We start from the raw sequence: 20,814 nt of genomic DNA, 5'->3' as shown, positions 1-20,814 counted from the left end.
GAGGGTGGGGAAAAAACCCAAAATGTTACAGGTTCGGGAAGTGGACCAAGATGGGCAGTGAAACGCGACGGTCAGGATCTGAGAAAGATCTCCCCTCCCTCTCCACCCTGCTCCTTTTCAGTCCATCACTGCCCTGGATACACCGGGCCGGGCTCACACTCACTGCAGTAAATTAATACAGCAAGGTCTTGTTTATACCCTGAGAAAGGCTTGGAAAGAGCAGCCTTCCGTCCACTACCTAGAAGCAGACAGTCAAGCAGAAAGCTGAACAGCAGCTGCTATTTCTGCCTCTCCCCTGAACTCACACACACACACACACACACACACACACACACACACACACACACACACACACACACTTGAGCTATCAGGTCTGCCCATACCCTCCCCCCAATTCCTATTTAAACCTGACCTTTTAGGTGTGGTTGGGCTAAGGTTATTTTTTTTTTTTTTAATGACTGATTAGAACCCAAGTTAGTGGCTCATCAAAGAAAAGGTTTTTCGTTTTGTTGTTTTGCTTTGTTTTTCTTAAATGATTTTCTTATTTACAAGAGATACCTCAGGTCAAAAGATCAGTACAGGCTCTAGTAAGCAGACCAGCTGTGTTTGAAGCTATCAACAGTCCAGCAAGCCACAGAAACCTTTTGCACATGCATTCCAGAAGGCTTACGAAGCTTTCTGTTTGTTGTCTCTCTTACCATCTCCCCCGGTGAGAGGAGCCATAACTATGACATTCTTTTTAGGACAAGAAAGAAAAAGAGGAAGAAAAAAAAGAAGCCTAAAAGCTCCGTCCCTGAATGGGGACAGAGGCTGGGCAACATCCACAAAACGTACGTGGTGTTCACAGTCAAAGCAGTAACTGCCCGGAGGGTAAGACAAGGAGCAAACATATATTTGTTTCTGATGCCAACCACCTGGAGCATCAAACCTCCTTCCCTTTTCAGATTTCACCTCGGTGCATCAATACTGCTCTAAGGACAAATTCAGCTGTCACTTGCTGGATGCCTCAGTGCAAATTAGAAGTCCTCGGAAAGAAGTCCCTGTTCCCATTCTAAGCTCTTAAAATGAAATGCAAATCGAGGACAGAAGCCGAAGAATGATAAAACGAGTTAAGATGACGGGCCAGCGAAAACTCCCTTCGAGGACTGTACCTTGGAGAAACCAACCCAGGGCTTAGAAATCTTGCAAATCCGTAAGGCTAAAGGAACTAATGCAGCTCCCAAGAAGTGGAGGATCCTCGCCCAATTCACAGGCAGTTAGGGGGAGGGGCCCCATAAATAAGGACTTAGCAGGTCTTTAATCTTGAGCCATGGTGGATATACCATCTTGGAAAGAAGCAAGCCCCCATCTCCCTGAATGCCCCTAACTTTAATCCTGGAATTCACACCCTGGCACTCGAGCCTACCCATAAGCACATCCTCAGAGAGGCACATGGCTCAAAAGGCACATTCTAGAATCAAAGGCAGACGCAGGGGAGCTACTAAGCCCCATGCAGGAGCCGGGTTGGCTAGCTGGCTACTTGGGAAACATGCAGGTGCCCCCACACGAGCAACCCCTTTCTCAGTGCTGTGCTAAACTTCAGAGTGGGAAGGAATGTTTGGGAGGATGTTCACATGGCCTCAAGTCTAACATGCTGCCTACAAATGGCGGCAAATCCAACCATACCAGATGAAGGAGACCCAACCCTTCCCTTAAAAGCATCCAGAAAGGATGCATCCCCAGCACTGGGGTCTGTTTGACAATGCTAAAGAGAAGGTTCTGTCAAGGGAAGTATGAGAACAATAACTTTGTAAGCAGGAGTGTACTTCACAAAAACGTGTCTTCCCTGCAGAACCCAGTCAAGTCTGATAACACCTATAGCCATCTTGTAAATGGCCTATGGGGAAAGTCTGCAGAGCTGTAGATAAGGTGACAGCTATGGTTCTTCTCATCTGCATATGTTGGCTTATCCTACGGAAGTCACACAACTTAAGTTCTAAGTCCTCTGGACTCACTTCCACGCGAGCTCCCGCATAAAGCATCCGTGGCTCTCGCACCATCTCAACAGCTCTCACGGCCCGAGGAAGGAACAGGTGGTCCCAGACATTCACCTTGCCGACAAGTGGTGACACTAGAAATTCAAGGGCCCTTCCCTACAGAGCTGGATAAAGTCCTTGGAAGGAAGAGCTCTATTGTCTTTAAGAAATAAAATGTGGATCTTTTATGTGTGTCTATACTACAGGGATTCATTCTTCTGTTTCTTTTCTACCTGCCATGACTGCCCGGGACAGTGTGTGACAGCCCCAAGACTCACAGACACTTATTTGGTGTGAATGCAAAACATGTCTCTGCCTCTCCAGTCAAGCCTTAGTTACCTGTTTTCAAGGTAATTAAAAAAGATCTCACTTTGACCCAATATAAACCCATCCATTTTCTGTCTTTATTCCACCTCTATTGTGTTTGATTTCTTCCAAGATCTGCTTCCCAAGATTTTAAGTCTCCGGGCTATAAAACCCCAATTCTTACTGGTTTTTAAAGAATGTCCAAGATACCGAAGCCCATGGTCCACCCTGCACACAGATGGGGCTGTGTCAGTCCCTACACAGCTGTGATCAACCAGTTGGGTCAAACTTCCTCAAGTTATTTGGTAATAAAGGATCAAGAGACAAACGTTTCGAAATGGGAAATAAAATTAAAGCATCAAGGATTCAAACTTGAATACATAGCAAGAAAAAAGAAATTGAATGCTTTGAAATATAACTCACCATAGCAATTAGCACTAAATCACCACACACATAAAGACCGGCAAAGTGGTGAGGTCTGGCCCCTGGCAGTCATCTAAACCTGCGGTCCCCAAACCCTGGACCTGTAACACCGGTCCTTGGCCTGTTAGGAACCGGGCCACACACACAGAAGGAGGTGGGCGGCAGGTCAGCAGGCGAAGCTTTGTCTGTATTTATAGTCGCTCCCCATAGTTCACATCACCGCCTGAGCTCCTCCTCATTTCAGATCAGTGGCGGCATCCAATTTTGCATTATGGTGAGTTGTGTAATTATTCCATGATATATTACAATGTCTGTTATTACAACAATAACAGAAATTAAGTGCACAATAAATGTAATGTGCTTGAATCATCCCCCCCACAAACCCTCCCCCCATCCATGGAAAAATTGTCTTCTATGAAACTGGTCCCTGGTACCAAATAAGGGTGGGGACCACTGATCTAAACCCTCCCAGAAAGAAGGGACTTGCTGACACCGTGGTGCCCGGAACAACTTATTCCCTTGTCGGTAAGGTGACACTACTTAATCCAGGCCATGGCCACTGGTCCCAAGAGATTAGTTAGCAGATTTAGGGAACAGAGGGTGGTAGGGTCCTGTCCAGGGCACAAGAGGTAGAGGCTGGAGTGACCCAGTCCTCACGAAATGGACCTGTAGATTTCCTTCAGCTAGCAGCTATCCCCAAAGTGGGCATGATTCCTTCTACATAAAGAACGCACAGTTTTCAGCATCCAAATGCTACAGTCTTGGTCCTGTTCTAGATGCAGTAAGCCTACCGGTAAGACTTGGTGTCTGGACACAGCCAGTTCAACTTCTCCAATGCACAAGTGATTTTTTTCATGGCAACAAAAGCTTGGTAAACCAAGATGTAGCTGATACTAAAACTCAGCTTTCCTTGATGGACAATTTTACAATTCGTTTGTTCCTCATCTATCACACTACTCTTTACAGCGCCCCAGGGCAATTTAATCCCCAACTATACTAACCACCACCAACTCATCCAAAATAAGAAAGAAAAAGAGCACGTCTCTTCCATCAAGATTCTCATGAATATGTGGAGAATGCTGAGAGAAACCCATCTCGGTGGTTCCAGCTCAGCAAGGGAGCAGCCTTTGGTTATGTGAATGAGGTACGTACACTATGGTTCCGAATAACTGAGATGACTGTCCTTATTTAAACCACTGAGGTAATTATCCCTGCTCCACTTATCTAGATGATTGTCCCAGCTACAGTTTTCTGTACGTCTCAACAAGTATTTAATGCAATACTGAAGTTTGGGGTGATGATAGTGATTTTTCAAACTGAGAAAAAGACAGAGAAAGGGAACAGAAAGGAAGGTTGACCATAAGCCAAAAACTAGACAAAGCACCTAAATTTTAATCGTATCTCTGCTGAATGCATCCACTCTTCCACGTGCACCACAGAGCTCATAGGATTCATGAAAAAAAAAAAAATATTCGATCATAAGACACTCCGGGGTCTACACAGAGCAACTCAAGAAGGTAAAGCCAACCAAATGCAAAGGACTCCATCTAGCCTCCGCTTTCCCCCAGGTAAGCCCCTCTCATGAAAACACACACACACGCAGTCATTCTCACCTAGAGCCGGCGTCATGGCGGCCATGGGCCCGGCGGGGTCCAGCTGGAAGCCGCTCATCATGAACTGGGCGTCCGAGGCGGCGTTGTCCATCTTCATGTTGGGCAGGTTCATGTTCTGGGCCAGGTAGTACTGGTAGAGCTCGGCCTCGGCGGGCGAGGGCAGGCTGCCGAGGCCCAGGTGGCGGTTGTGCTGGATCTGGGTCATGTTCTGCTGCAGCAGCATCATGTTGTGCATGTGCTTCTCGCTGGTCATGTGGATGCGCAGGTTCCTGGCCACGTTGGTCTCGTAATCGCACACCTCGCACCGCCACGTGGGTTTGGTTTTTGGTTTGGTGGGCGAGGGGGCCCCGCAGGAGCTACTGATGTTGGCCGCCGCGGCGGCCGCCGCTGCCGCAGCCGCCGCCGCCCCGGCGGTGTGGCTGAAGACCTGCTCCCCGCCTCCGTTCTGCAGGTTCTGCATGTTGTTGAGATGCTTGTCGGACTGCATATGGATACTGAGGTTGCCTTTGGTCGTTGTGGAGTAGTTACACACCTCGCAGCGGAAAGGCTTGTAACCACACGTGTAGCTCTCGCCTCGTGCCAGCCGGGGGTGGGGCTGCCCGCTTTTGCAGTACACGCAGGAGCCCCCCGGCTCGGGGTGCTTCTCCTTCATGTGCGCCTCCAGTGTCTGCTGGTACTTGTAGTGCCAGTTGCACTTGGGGCACTTGAGCGTCTTGCACGAGTTACGAGAATGCATCATGGTCATGTGGCCGCCCAGCGAGCGCGAGGAGCCCAGGACTGTGTCACATTTGGGGCACTCCACACCACTCCCCGAGGGGCACTCCCCGACCCCAAGCTCGCAGAGGGAGCCAGAGTGTTGGTGATGGGGGACGAAGCCCCCATCGTCGCCCTCTGTGCTTTCATTTGGTTCTGGTGCTGTGGCATTGTCTTTATTGGCACTTTCGTCAGCGAAGTCCAGCCTCCTGCCGCCCTCTGCCACATTGGCCCTGACGCCCTCACTGTTAAAGCTTAAACGATTCCTCCTGTTCGCACCATCAAAGACAACAAAGGAAGAAGCAGAATTAGAGCTAGTAGAAGCTGTGCCCCTCGACAGGGTCTGGAGCACATTAGGCATTAAGGGGGAGTTAGAAATGCTTTGGTTTGAGAGAGCAAGGTCCTTTTTGCTGCTACTACCTGCCGCGGCCCCAGACTCCCCGTGGGGCCTGTCCTCCAGCTCGTCGTCCAGCTCGCTTGGAAAGAGTCCTTTGCAGCCCTCATCTTCCTCCTCTTCCTCCTCCTCCTCCTCTTCCTCCTCCTCCTCCTCCGCCTCTTCCTCCTCCTCTTCCTCCTCCGCCTCCTCCTCGGCTGGCTCTGCTTTCTCGGAGAAGCAATCCGGATCTCCTGCTTCTTGCTTCTCCCCTCCCGCTGCCCCAGAGTCCCTGCCCTCTGAGGATTTGGTCGGACTGGGAGCCAGAGGCCCCAGGGGGACTGAGGTAATGGGGGTCTTCAGGACCGAGCTGGTGAGCCCGCCAAGGTTCAACAGGCTGCTGGGGGTCAAGATGCCAGCCTGGGGCTGCTCGGGGCCAGCGGCCGAGCCGGCTGGGAGAGCCTCCTCCCCTTCCATCCGAATGCCACTGAATTTACCATAAAAACTGTGTCCGGGGCCTATGAGGTTAGCTGTGGAAACTAAAGGGTGTTGAAAGTTTTTGTTTTTTGGTTCCAGAAAACTTACAAGGGGTTCCTTGTCTTTGCCGATCCCTTGGATGATAGCGGAGATGTTCTTATTGCTAAGAATCTTCCGCTCGTCTTCGCTCAGGGTCATTCGATGGTCGTGCACCGCGTGGGTGACAAACGAACGGACGTACCCGAAGGAGAGTTTGCACAAGAAACACATCAGGATGGGCTTCCTCTTGCCGTAGAGCACGAAGCCATCGAATTTGGACAGGTCCACATTGTTGGGAACATCTTTGGATACGCAGGAGCTTTTGGCAGAACCGTCGCTGTTCAGGTAATCCTTGTTGCTTTTGTGTCGCACATCGAAAACGCGGAAGCTGTGCAGGACGGGGCTGAGCCCCGCCAGGGCTGAGGTATTCGGGAAAGCCTGGTCCGGGCCCTCAAACCATTTCCCGAAGGATGAGGCTATGTGGAAAGTGTTGATGATCTGCGGGTACACGGGTGCAGCACAAGAAGGGTCCCCCTGCTTGCCCCCCGCACCGCCGGGGAGGGAGTTCAGAAAGAGCTGGGGGGGAGGCCCGGTGCCGCTGCCGCAGGCGGCCCCGCCCTGGGCCAGCTGGCTCAGGCTCTCCACGATGTACGCGGAACCGTCCGGCTGGTAGACGATCTCCCCGGCCAGGTTCTCCACGTCGCTCTCCTCCTCGCCCTCCTCACTGGTGTCGCTGGCGCTCTCCTCGCGCAGGGGCGGCGGGGGGCGCGCGCCGGGGCAGTGGTGCTCCATGTAGGTCTGGAGGCTGGCGAAGGAGGCCGAGCACTCGTTGCAGCTGACCTCCTTGCCGGCGGGCTCGGCGGGCGGGCCGGCGGGCGCGGCGCTCTCCGCCAGGCGCTCATTGAAGGGGGGCCTCAGGCCGTCCAGGGGCCCGTGGCTGTCGCCTGTGGACTGCTCCATGCTACTGGCTTTGTCGGGGAGGTGGGTGCTGCTGAGTTCAGTCCATTGCTGGTGCTGAGGGAGACCGCACCCATTGTCCTTCCCCGAGACGACGGGCGAGTCACAGCCTTCCATGGCAAGGCCTGCGTGGAGCTTTCATTGCACCCAGTACGGAGGATCGGACCTGAAGGGCGGAGGCAAGGGGGGAGGAGGGAGAGAGGGGAAAGAGAGAGAGAAAGGAAAGAGGTTAGGAGGGCCGAGGCTAAGCTCCCGCACACGGGGCGCACGCTAAGAGGCTTCCGTCCGTCCGCACCCGCGACACAGAGATGCGAGGCGGGGCGGCCTGGGCACGGTGTGAGAGGGGGACACGGGCAGAGGGGACCAGGAACAGGCCTCTCTGGCGTCGGAGTGCCGTGCTCCAGCCCCGGAGGCAGGTGGGGGTTTCCATTCTTTGCCAGCACAGTGTGGAGGTGGGGCTGAGCCTGGCGCCGAGCCACAGCGGAGGAGGGGAGGTGCAGTGAGGACCTCTCTCCAGCCCGCCACGCACAGGTGGCGGCACAGTCACCCGCACCGTCCGTGGGCCAGGGGAACGCAGGGGAGGGACAAGAGGAGGAAGAAGGCTGAGTGCCCCCAGAAAAGAACGGTAAACGGGGATATAGCCTGGAAAGGCCGCTGTTGCTTGAAATGACCACGTTCCTAGCTTGAGTTCAAAGAAGGTGCGGGAGAGTCAAAGGGCAAGCGTGTAGGCCGACACGCGCTCTGCGAGGACCCCAAGAGGGCCCCTGGCTGCATCCGTCCTCTCCAGGTCCCACTTTATAAGCACTAAAACTAAGGGGTGAATCCCGAAAAGAGGCCCAATGCTACTCTGACCACTGTGAAACGCAAGAGAAAACAGGTCCCCAAATCCCCATCTCCTCTGCCCCAGCGAGTCAAGCTCCCTTCCTGAAACTTAGCCGGCTTCAGACTGAAAATGCATAGGTGCAAAACATGAGCTGGGTTTCCAGAACGGACCAGACTCTCCATCTGCCAACTGCCCCTCCAGCGGCGTCTCTCTTGCTCTGTCTGGAGGGAGCCTGCTCACCACGTGCTCGGTGGGTTTTGCTATCAAGGATCTTAGCGGCAAGTGGAGCCGGCAGCTGGGCTCGGCCAGCCCCGACTCCACACCTGCCTCTTAGTTATTAGTCACTGCCCAACCAGCTGTCCTTCAGCCCTGGGGCTTTTCCGTTTCCGACTCCAAAGTGCCACTGAGCTGAATGTGCCCTGTGAGACCTCGTGTCCCTGGGGAGGGAGGCGTCAGTCCAGGAGCCACTCTGCTCCTGCGGCAACCTGGTCGTACCCATCGCAGGGGTGCTCATTCCATCCCGGCCCTGCCAGCGCCGCACGCCGCACAGCCCTGATCTTTCGCCTGCGCTCCCCGGACACCCTTCCCCTCCTGCTCCTGCTGGAGAACGCTCGGCAGCTTCTCCGCCCGCCGTCTCACTCACACACGGGGATGACGGTTTCGGCCGCGCTGGGATCTCCCTCCTCCCCACCAGCCCCCATCTTCTCAGACTTTTTTCATTTCTTGATTCTTGGCTGCACAGTGAGCCAACAGCTCCCCCTCGGGAACAGATGGGGAAGGCAGGCTCACCACAAGTCTCAGGAGAAGTGACTTTTTGGAAGGCTGTGACATCGTGCGTCTAAAACACGCGCACGCACACACACACATGCACACCTCTCACGACCTCAGTCTTCGTGACGACAATGTTCCACGCGACTGCCTTGGAAAGGACATATTGATTTGCAACAGAGATGACTATGCTAAACCAAACCAAACCAAACAGCAAACACAGTGGGACTTCCTCCTGAGGCTTAGCTGGGATACAGGTGACAATCCAGGGTGGCTCTTCTTAAGGAGGCTCCTGATTGGCCGGGATGACATTTGATTGACAGCTCAGGCCGAAAAGGTTGGCAGGCCTGAAGGGGTGGGAGGGTTAACAGCCCGATTGTAAAATCAATGTCATAAATGCTTGGTAAGTTACAGGAACATGCGGGAAGGGGAGGCCACGATTGATAAAGGAGAACAGCTTTGATGCTGCACGAGGGACTTGTTTATCGACAGTGAAGCCAATCTCCTCTCCAGCCTGGGCTGGGCCCGAGAAGCCTGCAAGCGTTTACCAATTAATTGGTGGGCTTCTCTTGCTCCCGTCTCTTCTTCTTCCTCCTCCTCCTCCTCCTCCTCCACAAACTGTCCAGCTAAGGGGCTGGGACTTTTAGAAACTTCCTTACTCTGTTTTCTACTCCAAAGCAGAAGGTGTCGAGAAAGAGTGACATTGTAACCACCTCTGAAAGACAGATGACCCCTGGGGGTGACACTAGAGCCCACAACATTCACAGGGGACGAGGGCTCGTGAAGAGCATGAAGACGCAGGTGGGAAAGGAGGGTCCCACGTCAGGACCCAAGCGGTGTGGTCTGGGCTTCCTTCCCACGCATGCATGCTGGCCACGGCAAGCAGAACTGTCCGCAACCTCGCCAAGCAAGCGAAATGCAGTTCGTGGACTACTGACATCACCCTCACCAGGGAGCTTGTGACAAATGCAGATTTTTAACAAACCCCTCCCCATGGGAATCTGCATTTTCAGACCATCCCTGGGGAACTCTAATTAAAACCCGAGCCACTCTCTGCTTCACAACATCATCACCAGATTGCCAAGTTTTCTGCGCCTGGCACCCATATTGCCAGGTAACCAGGGACGGTCGGTCTCAGACTCAGTCATCGGTCCCCGGAATGTTCAGGGATGGGGACGGACAAGAGGGGACCGGCGCATAAAGGTGAAGAAGTCTCCGAGGCCTCCCAATCCCGCAGCTCAAGGGCCTCAGGGCATCCACCACTCTCCCACCCAGCCGGCAGCCTCCCTCGCTCTGTTTATCAGCCAGTCAATAAGAAAAAGGTAGTTCTTACTTAAGGAGGCAGAAGTCAACTCGGCAGGTCGATCAGCACTCTGTCTGTAAACATGGTTTCCCGTAAAATCAATGATCTTCAGTTACAGAGGGCAGCCTGGGAACCCAGTGGGTCCTCGCACGCTCCCAGGCAGCCCCGCCAGCCGGACACGCATGCCTGTCTTCAGTCCCCCCACCCCCCCAAGCCCTGCACCCCTTCCCCACCCTTCACTGGCTCCTGGGCCAGCACACACGCACCCGCAACCCGCAGCCCTTCCTGCAGCCCACCCCTCTCTTTAAAGGGAATTTGGGGGTCCTTTTGAAACTCTTAAATTCCCTTTAATTAAAATGTCCAAGTGCTCTACTCCATGACCCTCAATATTGTCCTTAACGTGGCATTTTTGTTTAAGAATTCAGTTAGATTTTAAAAGAGCACATCCTTCCAATAAGAAAGTTATAGGCATCATCTAGCTAGCACTAACGTTGTCTTTCTGTTTAGCACTTAAATTTGCCATTGGAGAGGGAAATTCCAACACCTTCTTTAAGAATCCCCCACCCTTGCTGGTGTCCCAAATTATCTGTCCCTTGGAATCGCCCATAAAACCACTCTGTATCTTTACAAATATCGTCAGTCGTTACTTATCAAAGATTGTTTAAAATGATAACATCAGCCTGTGGCTCCCCATTCATCAAGGGGAGCCTCTTCACACTAAAAACATGTGCTTTTGACAGCGTCAGCCCATTCCTGTAGGGAGACCGGGCCGAGTCAAAGGCAACGGTGTGGCAGGGAGGCTGGGGTGGGGGGTGCGGCTACGAGGAAGGAGAGGGGGTTCCTGCTGCTGCTCCAGCTCCCAGAGAATTAAACATGAACAGTCGCGCTGTGTAATTTTAAATTGTTAATTAGCACAGGGTTAATTAGGCAGTCCTTTCACAAGAGGCTGTTTGGCAGAAAACCAAGAAGGGAAACAAAGGGGAAGGAAAGAAAAACAAAGAGAACAGAGACAGCGAGAAACTGTTGCCGCTGCGAATAACCCACGAGGCATCACCAGGGACGTCAGCCAGCAGGCAGGGATGGCCGCTTTGCTGGGAGCTCCCCTGCTCTGCAGGAGGGGAGGCAAGGAACTCCGAGAACAGGCAGGGTGCACCAAGAGCCTCAAAAATGCACGTGCCCTTTGACTCAGCAATTCTCCATTCCAGGAATTTATCCTAAGGGAACCACCCAAGAGATGCACAGAGATAAAAAGATTACTCATCCCAACAAAAAAAAGGAAAAAATAAAAAAATGATCAAGCAAAAACAGGGACTCTAAATAACAATGCATATAAATTCCATACATTGTTATAAAAACGCTTTTAAATAAACTATTTATAGGCTTAGGCAAAATGATCACAAAGATGGTAAGTGAACAAAACACATAGGTATGCATATGAAAATACAAGAGATTCACATTTACAATTTTATAATATAGTTTAATTTCTAGGGGATGAGGTTATGGGTGACTTCATTTCCTCCTTTGCGTCTTTCTTCCCCAAAGTTCTTTAAAATTAAAACCTTCATAATGGAAGCCATCTGCTTACTGACTGTGGCCCTGAGTTAGGCCTGTGGGTACAGCATCCCTTTGATCGACGGATGAGACGATGCTGTTTTTGTCCCTATTTTAAAGATGGGAAAACTGAGGTTGCCCAGATAACCTAGCCTAAACGACAAAACCAGATAATCTGGCTGTGGAGTCTATGTGCTTAGCCACTCTAAGCACACAGAGTGTAATGTCTATTTCTCAAACAGAACACCAAAATCTCCCTACCTCCAATATTCGTTCACATTCGATCTTTACATACACGGGGAACTGTCCTTTGATTGTGGCAAACTGGGACTGCTAATATAAAAGAACACTGTCAATTCACCCAAACACTCTTTTCCTGCTTGGGAGTCATGGGGGAGGACAGTTCAAAAGGGACTCCTTTTTTTTTTTTTTCTGTAGAGACAGGGTCTCCCTATGTTGTCCAGGCTGGTCTCAAACTCCTGGACTCAAGCAATTCTCCTGCCGTGGCCTCCCAAAGCACAAGGATTATAGATGTGAACCACTTTGTTCAGCCAAAAGTGGACGTTCTTACTTGGATCTCTTCAGACAGGTGAGTATGGGAGAAGTGGGCAGAGGAAGTCGCTGCAAAGAACTATAAGGTAGACCCAGCATTCTGACCGTTGAGCAGTTTCACTATAGATGAATTTACTCATTCATTCCTTTCTTCAATAAGTATCTAAAAGCCACTATGTGTCAGACGCTGGGGAGTCCCTGATAAACAGGTCTTGGCTTAACATTCTGGTAGGGGACAGAGACCGCCAACAATTACAAGGTTAAGTGGTAAAAAGTACTCGAAAGCAATGTAAAGCATGGGTGGGTGCAGTGGCTCATACCTACAATCTTAGCACTCTGGGAAGCTGGGGCAGGAAGATTGCTTGAAGTCAGGAATTCAAGACTAGCCTGAGCAAGAGTGAGACCTTGTCTCTACTGAAAATAGAAAAAAATTAGCCAGGCACAGTAGCATGTGCCTGTAGTCCCAGCTACTTGGGAGGCTGAGGCAGGAGGATCGCTTAATGCCAGGAGTTTGAGGTTGCTGTGAGCTAGGCTGACGCCACAGCACTCAACCCAGGGCAACAGAGTGAGACTTTGTCCCCCTCCCCCCCCCAAAAAAAGTAATATTAACCAAGAGCAGAGCGGTGTGTGTACATGATTTCAGATAAAATAATGAAAAGATTCAACAGTTGCTGAAAAAACATTTGGTGTATATGGGGGCGGGGAGGTGATTCTGAGGAATTCGCCACTAGCTACAGGTCCAGTAAAAGACTTCAAATAAAACAAACTGAAGAATAGCCTCACTGAGACTCACTGATATGAGAAATACAGTTAAGAGTACTTTTTGATTTTAATAACATATTTCAAAACCTACCTTTTTTCTTTTTTCTTTTTTTTTTTTTTTTGAGATAGGGTCTTACTCTGTTTCCTAGACTGGCACTGCAGTGGCACAATCATAGCTCACAGCAGCCTCAAACTCCTAAGCTCAAGCAGTCTTCCTGTCTCAACCTCCCAAAGTAACTAGGATCACCATGCCCAGCTAATTTTTTAAAATTATTTTTTGTAGGGATGGGGTCTTGCTACATTGCTCAGGCTGGTCTTGAACTCTTGGCTTCAAGTGATCCTCCTGCCTCGGCCTCCCAAAGTGCTGGGGTTATAGATGTGAGCCACTGTGCCCAGCCAAAATTTATCATTTCCTTATACATCTAGAACCGCAAAATGTTTTACAGATAATAAATACGGCCAATCGTATTTATAGCTGGTTGATCCCAGGACCTCAGGTGTCAACTGCGAGGTCCACGTGTCTAGGGACTACCACACAGCTGTCTTGCCCCTGTTCTATTCGCTGAAAACACCAACTTGAAGGACAAGACCAAACACACCCATCCATCCAAAGAGCACATAAACCTAGAGCATATGGTAGAATCAGGACTGGGGAGAAACAAACAAAAAGATCTAGCCAAGTTGGAACAACAGGCCCAAACTAACAAGACAAAATTTTAAAAGGACAAATTTTGAATTTTGAAACCCTGTATTTAAGTAAGCAACCAGCTTAACCGACAGCGGATGGAAGAGACTGGGATTAACCCTTTGCACTCGCTTGCTTTTTTCTCGATTCCTTTATTCTACTCGGGATTTTTTACATACCCCAGATTTTATAAAGCAGTAGAATAAAAAACTGTAGTTTCTTTTCATACAAACTTATTTATTTGGATTTTTAATATTTCAAATTATTGATACATTCAAAGAGTAATTTTAATCTCTATAATTTTTGCTAACCGTGTCGAGTCACACTCGACATCCGAGTGCAAAGGGTTAGTATGATAGCAGTTCATGCCAAAAAATAAAAAATAAAAATGCCTAGGGGTTTCACTGACTACAAATTCAGAAGACCAAAGCTGACCTGGTGGCGACAGGTATACTCTAAGTCTCTGGGACCTTCAGCAGGTTTTCAGCCCCATGGCTTTCTCTGTCTGCACAAAGCACGTCATGGGCCACTCTGGGGAATCTCGTAGGGGGGACACTGCCAACAAACTCGGGCACCATCGGAACAGCTGGCCAAGAACAGCTCAGGAGAGCAGGAGACAGAAGACCTCCTGCAGGGCAGGAAAACTACACTCAACTACACAAAGCCCTGCCGGCCACATCCACGGAGGATTAGCCAGCTTCAGGGCTGAACCACGGGTAATCAGGGTAATTTGTAAGGAATCAGAGTTGGGGTCAACATAAATGAAAATCTTTCTCCAGATTCGCAAAGTTCCCAAACGGAATGTTTGTGCTGGGCAGCGCTGCATTCCTGCATTCCCTGGTTCTGTACAAGGAGAAGGGGTTTTGCTGTGGCCAGGAGGTTCCATCAGGCAGCCTTTGAAAGGTGGAGATTCTTCTCATTCCTGGGTGATCAATCTGGGCTACTCAACCAGCTTGAAATTTCCCCTTTGCTTCTCGCTCTGGCGACACATTGCAACTCTGGGGTTATCACACTGCTGGGATTATCTGTCGATTTGTCCGTCCCTGCCACTAACTAAGCTGTGAGCAGCGTGATATCACCCTCATGCATCATTCCCCTCTGTGTCCTCCACATCCGAGATGGAATAAATAGGTGCTTAATAAAACAGTGGGGGAAATTAAGGTAATGGGAGAAACAGTAACACCTTCAGAGAGGAAAAAAGAGGATCCCTGAACACATTCCTTTTCTTTTTCTCTTCGTTTAAGAGATGTCCAGCCTAACCACTCTCCACTAAATGGAACTGGGGCTCCTCAAAGAAAAATGGCCAATTCTTGGGCTGGGGCAGGGAGAGTGCAAGGTGACCTGGAGCATCTTCCTGTGCTCAAAGAACGAGGAGGATGTGCCACCACCAGCCAGGGGCAGGGTGGAGGGGCTCCAGCTGGCCACACCTGGGACACAATTGAGCAAGAAAATAAAATGACAGTAAAGAATTGCAACAACCCAACATGTAAAATAAGAATCCGTAAGTCCATGCTTTGAAAAGGAAAAGAATAAATGTGGGAGAAGGGAGAGTTCTTCCCTAGGGTAGAACCCCAACTAAAAAATGTAGAAGGAATTGTGGAGTTAGAAAATCACTGTTTGGTAACCATCATCATCGTAATCCATTCAGGAAAGAATCAATGGTACTAAAAAAATAATGGGTAAGAGTTGGAATAGTGGTCGGGTGCGGTGGCTCACACCTGTAATCCTAGCACTCTGGGAGGCTAAGACAGGAGGATCACTCAAGGTCGGGAGTTCAAAACCTACCTGAGCAAGAGCGAGACCCCGTCTCTACTATAAGTAGAAAGAAATTAATTGGCCAACTAATATATATAGAAAAAATTAGCCGGGCATGGTGGCGCATGCCTGTAGTCCCAGCTACTCGGGAGGCTGAGGCAGGAGGACTGCTTGAGCCCAGGAGTTTGAGGTTGCTGTGAGCTAGGCTGACGCCCCGGCACTCACTCTAGCCTGGGCAACAAAGCGAGACTCTGTCTCAAAAAAAAAAAAAAAAAAAAAGAGTTGGAATAGTAATAGAATATTTACAGTCTCAAAGTAGCTTTCCACAGATGCACCTTAATTGCAAAAGAAAAGCAATAACTGTACAGTGGAAAACCTGGCAGACACTGCCTCACTCAAGTGATCCAAGTTCATGTCACCAGCAGTAAGTGACAGACGTCATCTGTCCCCTGACAGGATACGCTGGGAAGCACACAGCAGCCCCCCCCCTGGTATTCTCTCCAAAAATCCAAAACCTGAATCTCATCGTGTGGGAACATCAGACAAATCCCAATAGAGGACAGTCTGCAAAACGTCCACACTCTTCGCAAATGTCAGTGTCACGAAACGGAAAGACTGAAGAACTGTCTCCGATTAAAAGAGACGTAACAAATGAACGTAACAACGTCGCCTGGGATTTTGTTTTTCTACAAAGGACATAATTGGGACAACTGGCAATATCTGTAAGCTTTGTACATGGGCCAATAGTAGTATTTGGATGTTAACGTCCTAATTTTGAGGACTGCAGTGTGGTTATGTAAGAGAATGTCTTTGTTTTGAAGAAACGCACCCTGGCTTATTTAGATGTGAAGGGGCATGATGCCGCATTTTTCAAATGGCTTAGGGAAAATTACGTGTGAGAGTATGTATATGTATCGGGTATATTTATGTGTGTGTAAGTGTATACACACATATATGCAGACACACAAATGGCAGGAAGTAATATGAGATAATGTTGACATAGGGTATGAGAATTCTTTCTTCTACTCTTACAACTGGCCTGTACACCTGAAATTATGACAAAAGAAACTGACCAGAGTCAAATTCTACATAGTAGAATTTGACAAATACGTATCAATAGTCAATAGTCCACAAATACGTATGCATAGTCAATCCACCCTGATATGCATATCCTCGTCTCTATATGAAATTCATTCCTCATGTATCTTCATGGAAGGGAGGAGGCTTCAAGGCTAGACCTGGCGGTACAGACAGACAAGAAGAGAAAACTGGTCTTCCCTTCCTCAGCTGGAGGAAGGGAAGAACCCACGAGTTGGAGAAGACAAATAAATTTCCATTCTATTCTAGGCAGAATTTTAAGCAACACAATACTGAGCCATTCACCCAAGACACCCACCATCCTGACTTTGGGCAGATTTCCCTACTTTTGGGAAATGCAGTTCTAAGTCAAAGGACGAGGGCAGCCACCAGAAAAAAGAAGAATCCCAGCAGTCTACACAGCGTGAGCACTGTTAAATCCAGACTAAAACGTACCAGTGAGAAAAACACGCAACAAGGAATAAACTATTCCCTAACTAACCCCACCCTCTCAAAAACAAAAACACTAAGGGGAAAAAAAAGAAAAGAAAAGAAACCATCAAAGGTAACCCGGATTTGAAGATAAGTTGAAACCACCTTCAAGGGGCAAAAAACTGATACCCACATGTGTCTGGCTTGGAATCCACTGAAGAACCACATGCAGTTCCACTCTGTGCTTTACACAACAGTGTCTGTTGCTGCTGCATGTAAGTCAGTAAGGGCTAGACCATAAATAGGTGAGACTCCATCTGCTCGGTAGCAACGTCCCAGCAGCAGCCGTAAGGACTGTTCTGTCACCGTGGCCAGGTCAGAGAACACACACGCGCTCGATCGGGCCCCTCCTGCTGCAGGAGGTCCACTGCCCGGAAGGCCCAGAGAGCCACCCAGGCCCTGGGCTTCGTGTTTGCTAATAAGTGCATCTGTGCTATTTCTAGCGTGAACATAAATCAGCCTGGAAGTGAAAACTGCTAGCTCAGCCCGTTCTGCAGGGAATCCACAACCAACGCGATACTCTGGCTGCAACGCAGTCATGGAGGAAGAGAGAGCAAAGAGTCGTGACATGGGACGCAGAGCCGGGTCCAGGAACCCAGGATGTGTGTGCTGGAGGAGACGAGCTGGTACTTAGAGGAATAAGAATTTTTTTTAAATCTACAGAGAAATATACCCAGATATACCCAACAACTACCAAGCCCATGAATGTAATAATAAAACGCAAGACAAACCAGCTATTACTTACACTCTGGCTTGCTCTAAAAAAGGATCTGGGGCAAATGAACCAGCTGCGAAGCAACTGTATCCTGGCACTTAGGTATTTAAGCATGCACCCTTGGTCACGAGGAGGCCTTTCCACCATACCCAGAAGGCCAGCATCCTTGGCCCATGACGACGTCCCTGTGCTCCTCACCTGAATTTAATCACCATAAAGCCCGGGTCCCCTCCCAGATGTGAAGCAGCCCTTCCTGTCACCCAACACAGTAGCTTTACCCAACCGCGCTGACCCCCCCCCCCATGCCGCCAGCACACAGCTCACAGTCCCAATCTACACCCCGCCTTCTGGCTAAACTGGACACCTTCCCACGCTAACCGACGTGTTCCTTTGCCAGCATCTAAAAGTTTTTCATCTCTTCTCCATTTCCTCAAAGTCCCTCTCAAAAGATCCCATTTCTGAGCCTTCCATCCTTGCTCTTGGACTGCAGAGAAAAAGCTAGAAGACAATGTAAAAACATGCCATCTGGCCCATTACAGTTTCAATCTGGCATCTCATGATGTTCAATTTATTTTAAATAACTTCTCCTGATTAAAGGAATCTGAGTTCATTATAAAAAAAAAAAAATCTGAATACATACAAAAGACTTAATAGTCTCCAGTAAAAAAATCACATACAATTCCACCAGCCAGAGAGCTGAAGAACCACAGTAGGTGGACAGTTTTTCAGGAATTTTTCCCTCTGCATGTCTATAGTTAGATTTTCTTTTACCAACCTCTGATCACACTGCTCTGATCACACATGGGCTACCCTTTTAACTTGATTTAGCATGAAATTTTTCCTATGACATTAAATACTCTCTTCAGGTAGAACTAATGACTGTACAGATACTACATCCTACAGACATAGCATAATTTCCACCAAATGCTATTAGTACACATTTAAACAATTCCCAATATTTTGCTGCTAATTCTGCAGGATATGCCCATAAATCTCTGTACACATATCATAACCAAATCATAAAAATAAATAACAGTTCTAACTGTGTACCTGGTAGGACCAGGCATGGTTTTAGGCATTATTTTTTTGAATGCATTATTTCATTTCATTCTTGCAACGGCCCATTTTACAGACGAGGAAAATTGAGGCTTACAGGGCTAAGTACCGTGCACAATCTGCACACAGGTTAGTCATCCTTTGAAGCCAGGTAAGCCTCTCTTACTACTTGAAAACCCAGGCTCTTACCCGTGACATCCCATCTCTATTCCCTTAGGACTCATTCCTGGAATCAGAACTGCTAACTCAAAAGCCAGAAACATTTAAGGCCCCTTAGGAATGTGCCAAACTGTCCTCCGTGGAAGTCCTTCCAACTCCTGCTTGCACTGGTACATGAGCATCAATTTTCCCACACCTTCAACAGTGGGTATTACTTTTGTTTAGAAAAAAGTCAATTTGGCAGGCAAAAAAATGGCATCTCATTTTAACTTATGTTTTTTTTACCAGTAAGACAGAACCCATCCACAGATATTTACTGGCAATCTGTATTTCTTTTGTGAACTGCCTGTTACTTCTATCGCAAGGTTATGTTGTCCTTCCCTTGCGATTAACCAGAGGGCTTTCTAGGACTCTACTGGTGATCACTCGCCTCCCTACCAGAGTCCACCGTCCCAGGGGCTCCCAGAAGCCACCCAATCCGACTTAACTCGGATTGCCAGTTCAGACGTTTTCTGGCCTTCCTTGAATCTCTGCTGGTAGAAACAAGTGCACCCTGCCTACTGCCTCACTTTCTCAACACCCATCTTTCTAAACTCTGGTGAGTTCTCCCTCTTTTATGTAATTGCAGAGGGCCAAACTGCATCAATACTTTTCCAGCTTTGTTGTACAGCAGAACCAACGGTCCAACTTAATGGAAATACACACAGATGTCAGTCCCACCCCAGAAAACAGGAGCAGCTCTCTAAAGTGAGGCCTGGGAAGCTGCTTCAGGTGACTGAGAAGACGGTACATCTCCAAGATCACCAGCGCCCTCCTAGTGTTGGTCGACAGCTTGTCCTCTTCTACTGTGACGACATCTCCCCTGCACTTAAAACCACTGACCGTCACTTCTGAAATTTCATCCCCCCTTTGCTTCTCTGACATGCTTTTCCTACCTCTCCGATCACTGCACTGCCTGCCCTGTTCCCATGCCTACAGCTCTGCACGAAGACACTTTTCCATTTTTTCCATAAAATTCTTTATCATTTCAACGCACAGAAATCTCTCCTCTCTGTTCTCTTATCGTATTCAGGTATCATCGTACTTTTCCCCCTTAGGCTCTCTGCTCTTATCTCTGTACATCAAACTATCCTACCTACTTCTGTGGTTTCAATTACTGAAATTATGAGTTGACTCCCCAAACAAAAATTTCCATTCCTGACTTAGCACTTGAATATGCGTCTGTTACTTTCAGCAGACCACAAGACATCGGGTAAGTGGCTAGCTTTCCATCACTCAAACTCAGGAATGGCCCAACACGTCCCAAGGGAACTGCCCCTTGCTGACTGCCCTGTCTCTCCGGAAGGAACTTTTGGTACCATATTTGCAGAAAACAAAAAGGAGAGATCAGTCCGGCCTGCCAATGTCATGTCCATCCCTATCCAAGAACCAATTACCAAAACATGCCAACTTAAACACCACACTGGTTTCAAACCCTAAGACCTACCCCTAACACTACCATGCAATCATCTGTCTCACTTCCCTCCAACGAGGAGGGTCTCCTCCCCATCATCTCCTCCTCCTGCCTCTGTTCCTACAGCCCCAGGCCCTTTGAATGTCCTTTCTCTTCCTCAACATTTATCCAAACCTGGGATGTTCTTTAAGAAGCACAAGCTCAAGTTGCACTTAGGCAATAAAACTCCTCTCCCATCATTCAAGCCCACGAGAATCTCCCTCCTCCCTGGCTACTACAGCAATCATCACCATGCCTGTCACTGAAGTCGACTCTCCTTGTTTGACTTTGGTTGCTTTTATCTCTCCAACTAGACTGTAAACTGCCTGAGGGCAAAAATAAGCTTGTATTAGTTTATCTCCTAGCACAGTGCTGAGAATATTGTATGGGAAAAGCCACTTGATTAACTGTACACTTTCTATTTCTAGGAGACATCTTAAATAACCTTAGTCCGGAACATGTTGATCTCAACATTATATATATTTATACACGCATATATATGAGATCCAAAAAGACCCAATAATCCTAATCCTGAGGCTCGGGTACTTTGACTATTTCAGTGTTTTATGGTTTACAGCATTAGGTTTATTATTTCCTATTCCAAAATGACTGAAGGCCTGAAGTCTGCAGAGGTGGCTCTCACTCTAAGCAATTTCAGATAGTTGGTC

The 20,814-nt window shown here is 48.8% G+C and overlaps 1 protein-coding gene across 2 annotated transcripts in view; it reads right to left on the bottom strand.

Moving 5' to 3' along the window:
- The window catches only part of ZFHX3 (zinc finger homeobox 3), a 246,264-nt gene that overhangs the window by 153,133 nt on the left and 72,317 nt on the right, over window positions 1-20,814 (bottom strand). For both annotated transcript variants that reach the window (XM_012742368.3, XM_012742367.3), the window contains exon 2: window positions 4,358-7,122. In XM_012742368.3, coding sequence (XP_012597822.2) covers window positions 4,358-7,073 — 2,716 coding nt within the window. In that variant the 5' untranslated portion in view covers window positions 7,074-7,122. The remainder of the gene's footprint in view (window positions 1-4,357; window positions 7,123-20,814) is intronic.

This window comes from Microcebus murinus, chromosome 20, assembly GCF_040939455.1.
Source record: "Microcebus murinus isolate Inina chromosome 20, M.murinus_Inina_mat1.0, whole genome shotgun sequence".
NCBI classification, from domain to species: domain Eukaryota; kingdom Metazoa; phylum Chordata; class Mammalia; order Primates; family Cheirogaleidae; genus Microcebus; species Microcebus murinus.
Note: the sequence above shows the minus strand (reverse complement) of the source record. Positions and strands in the feature narration are given on the sequence as shown.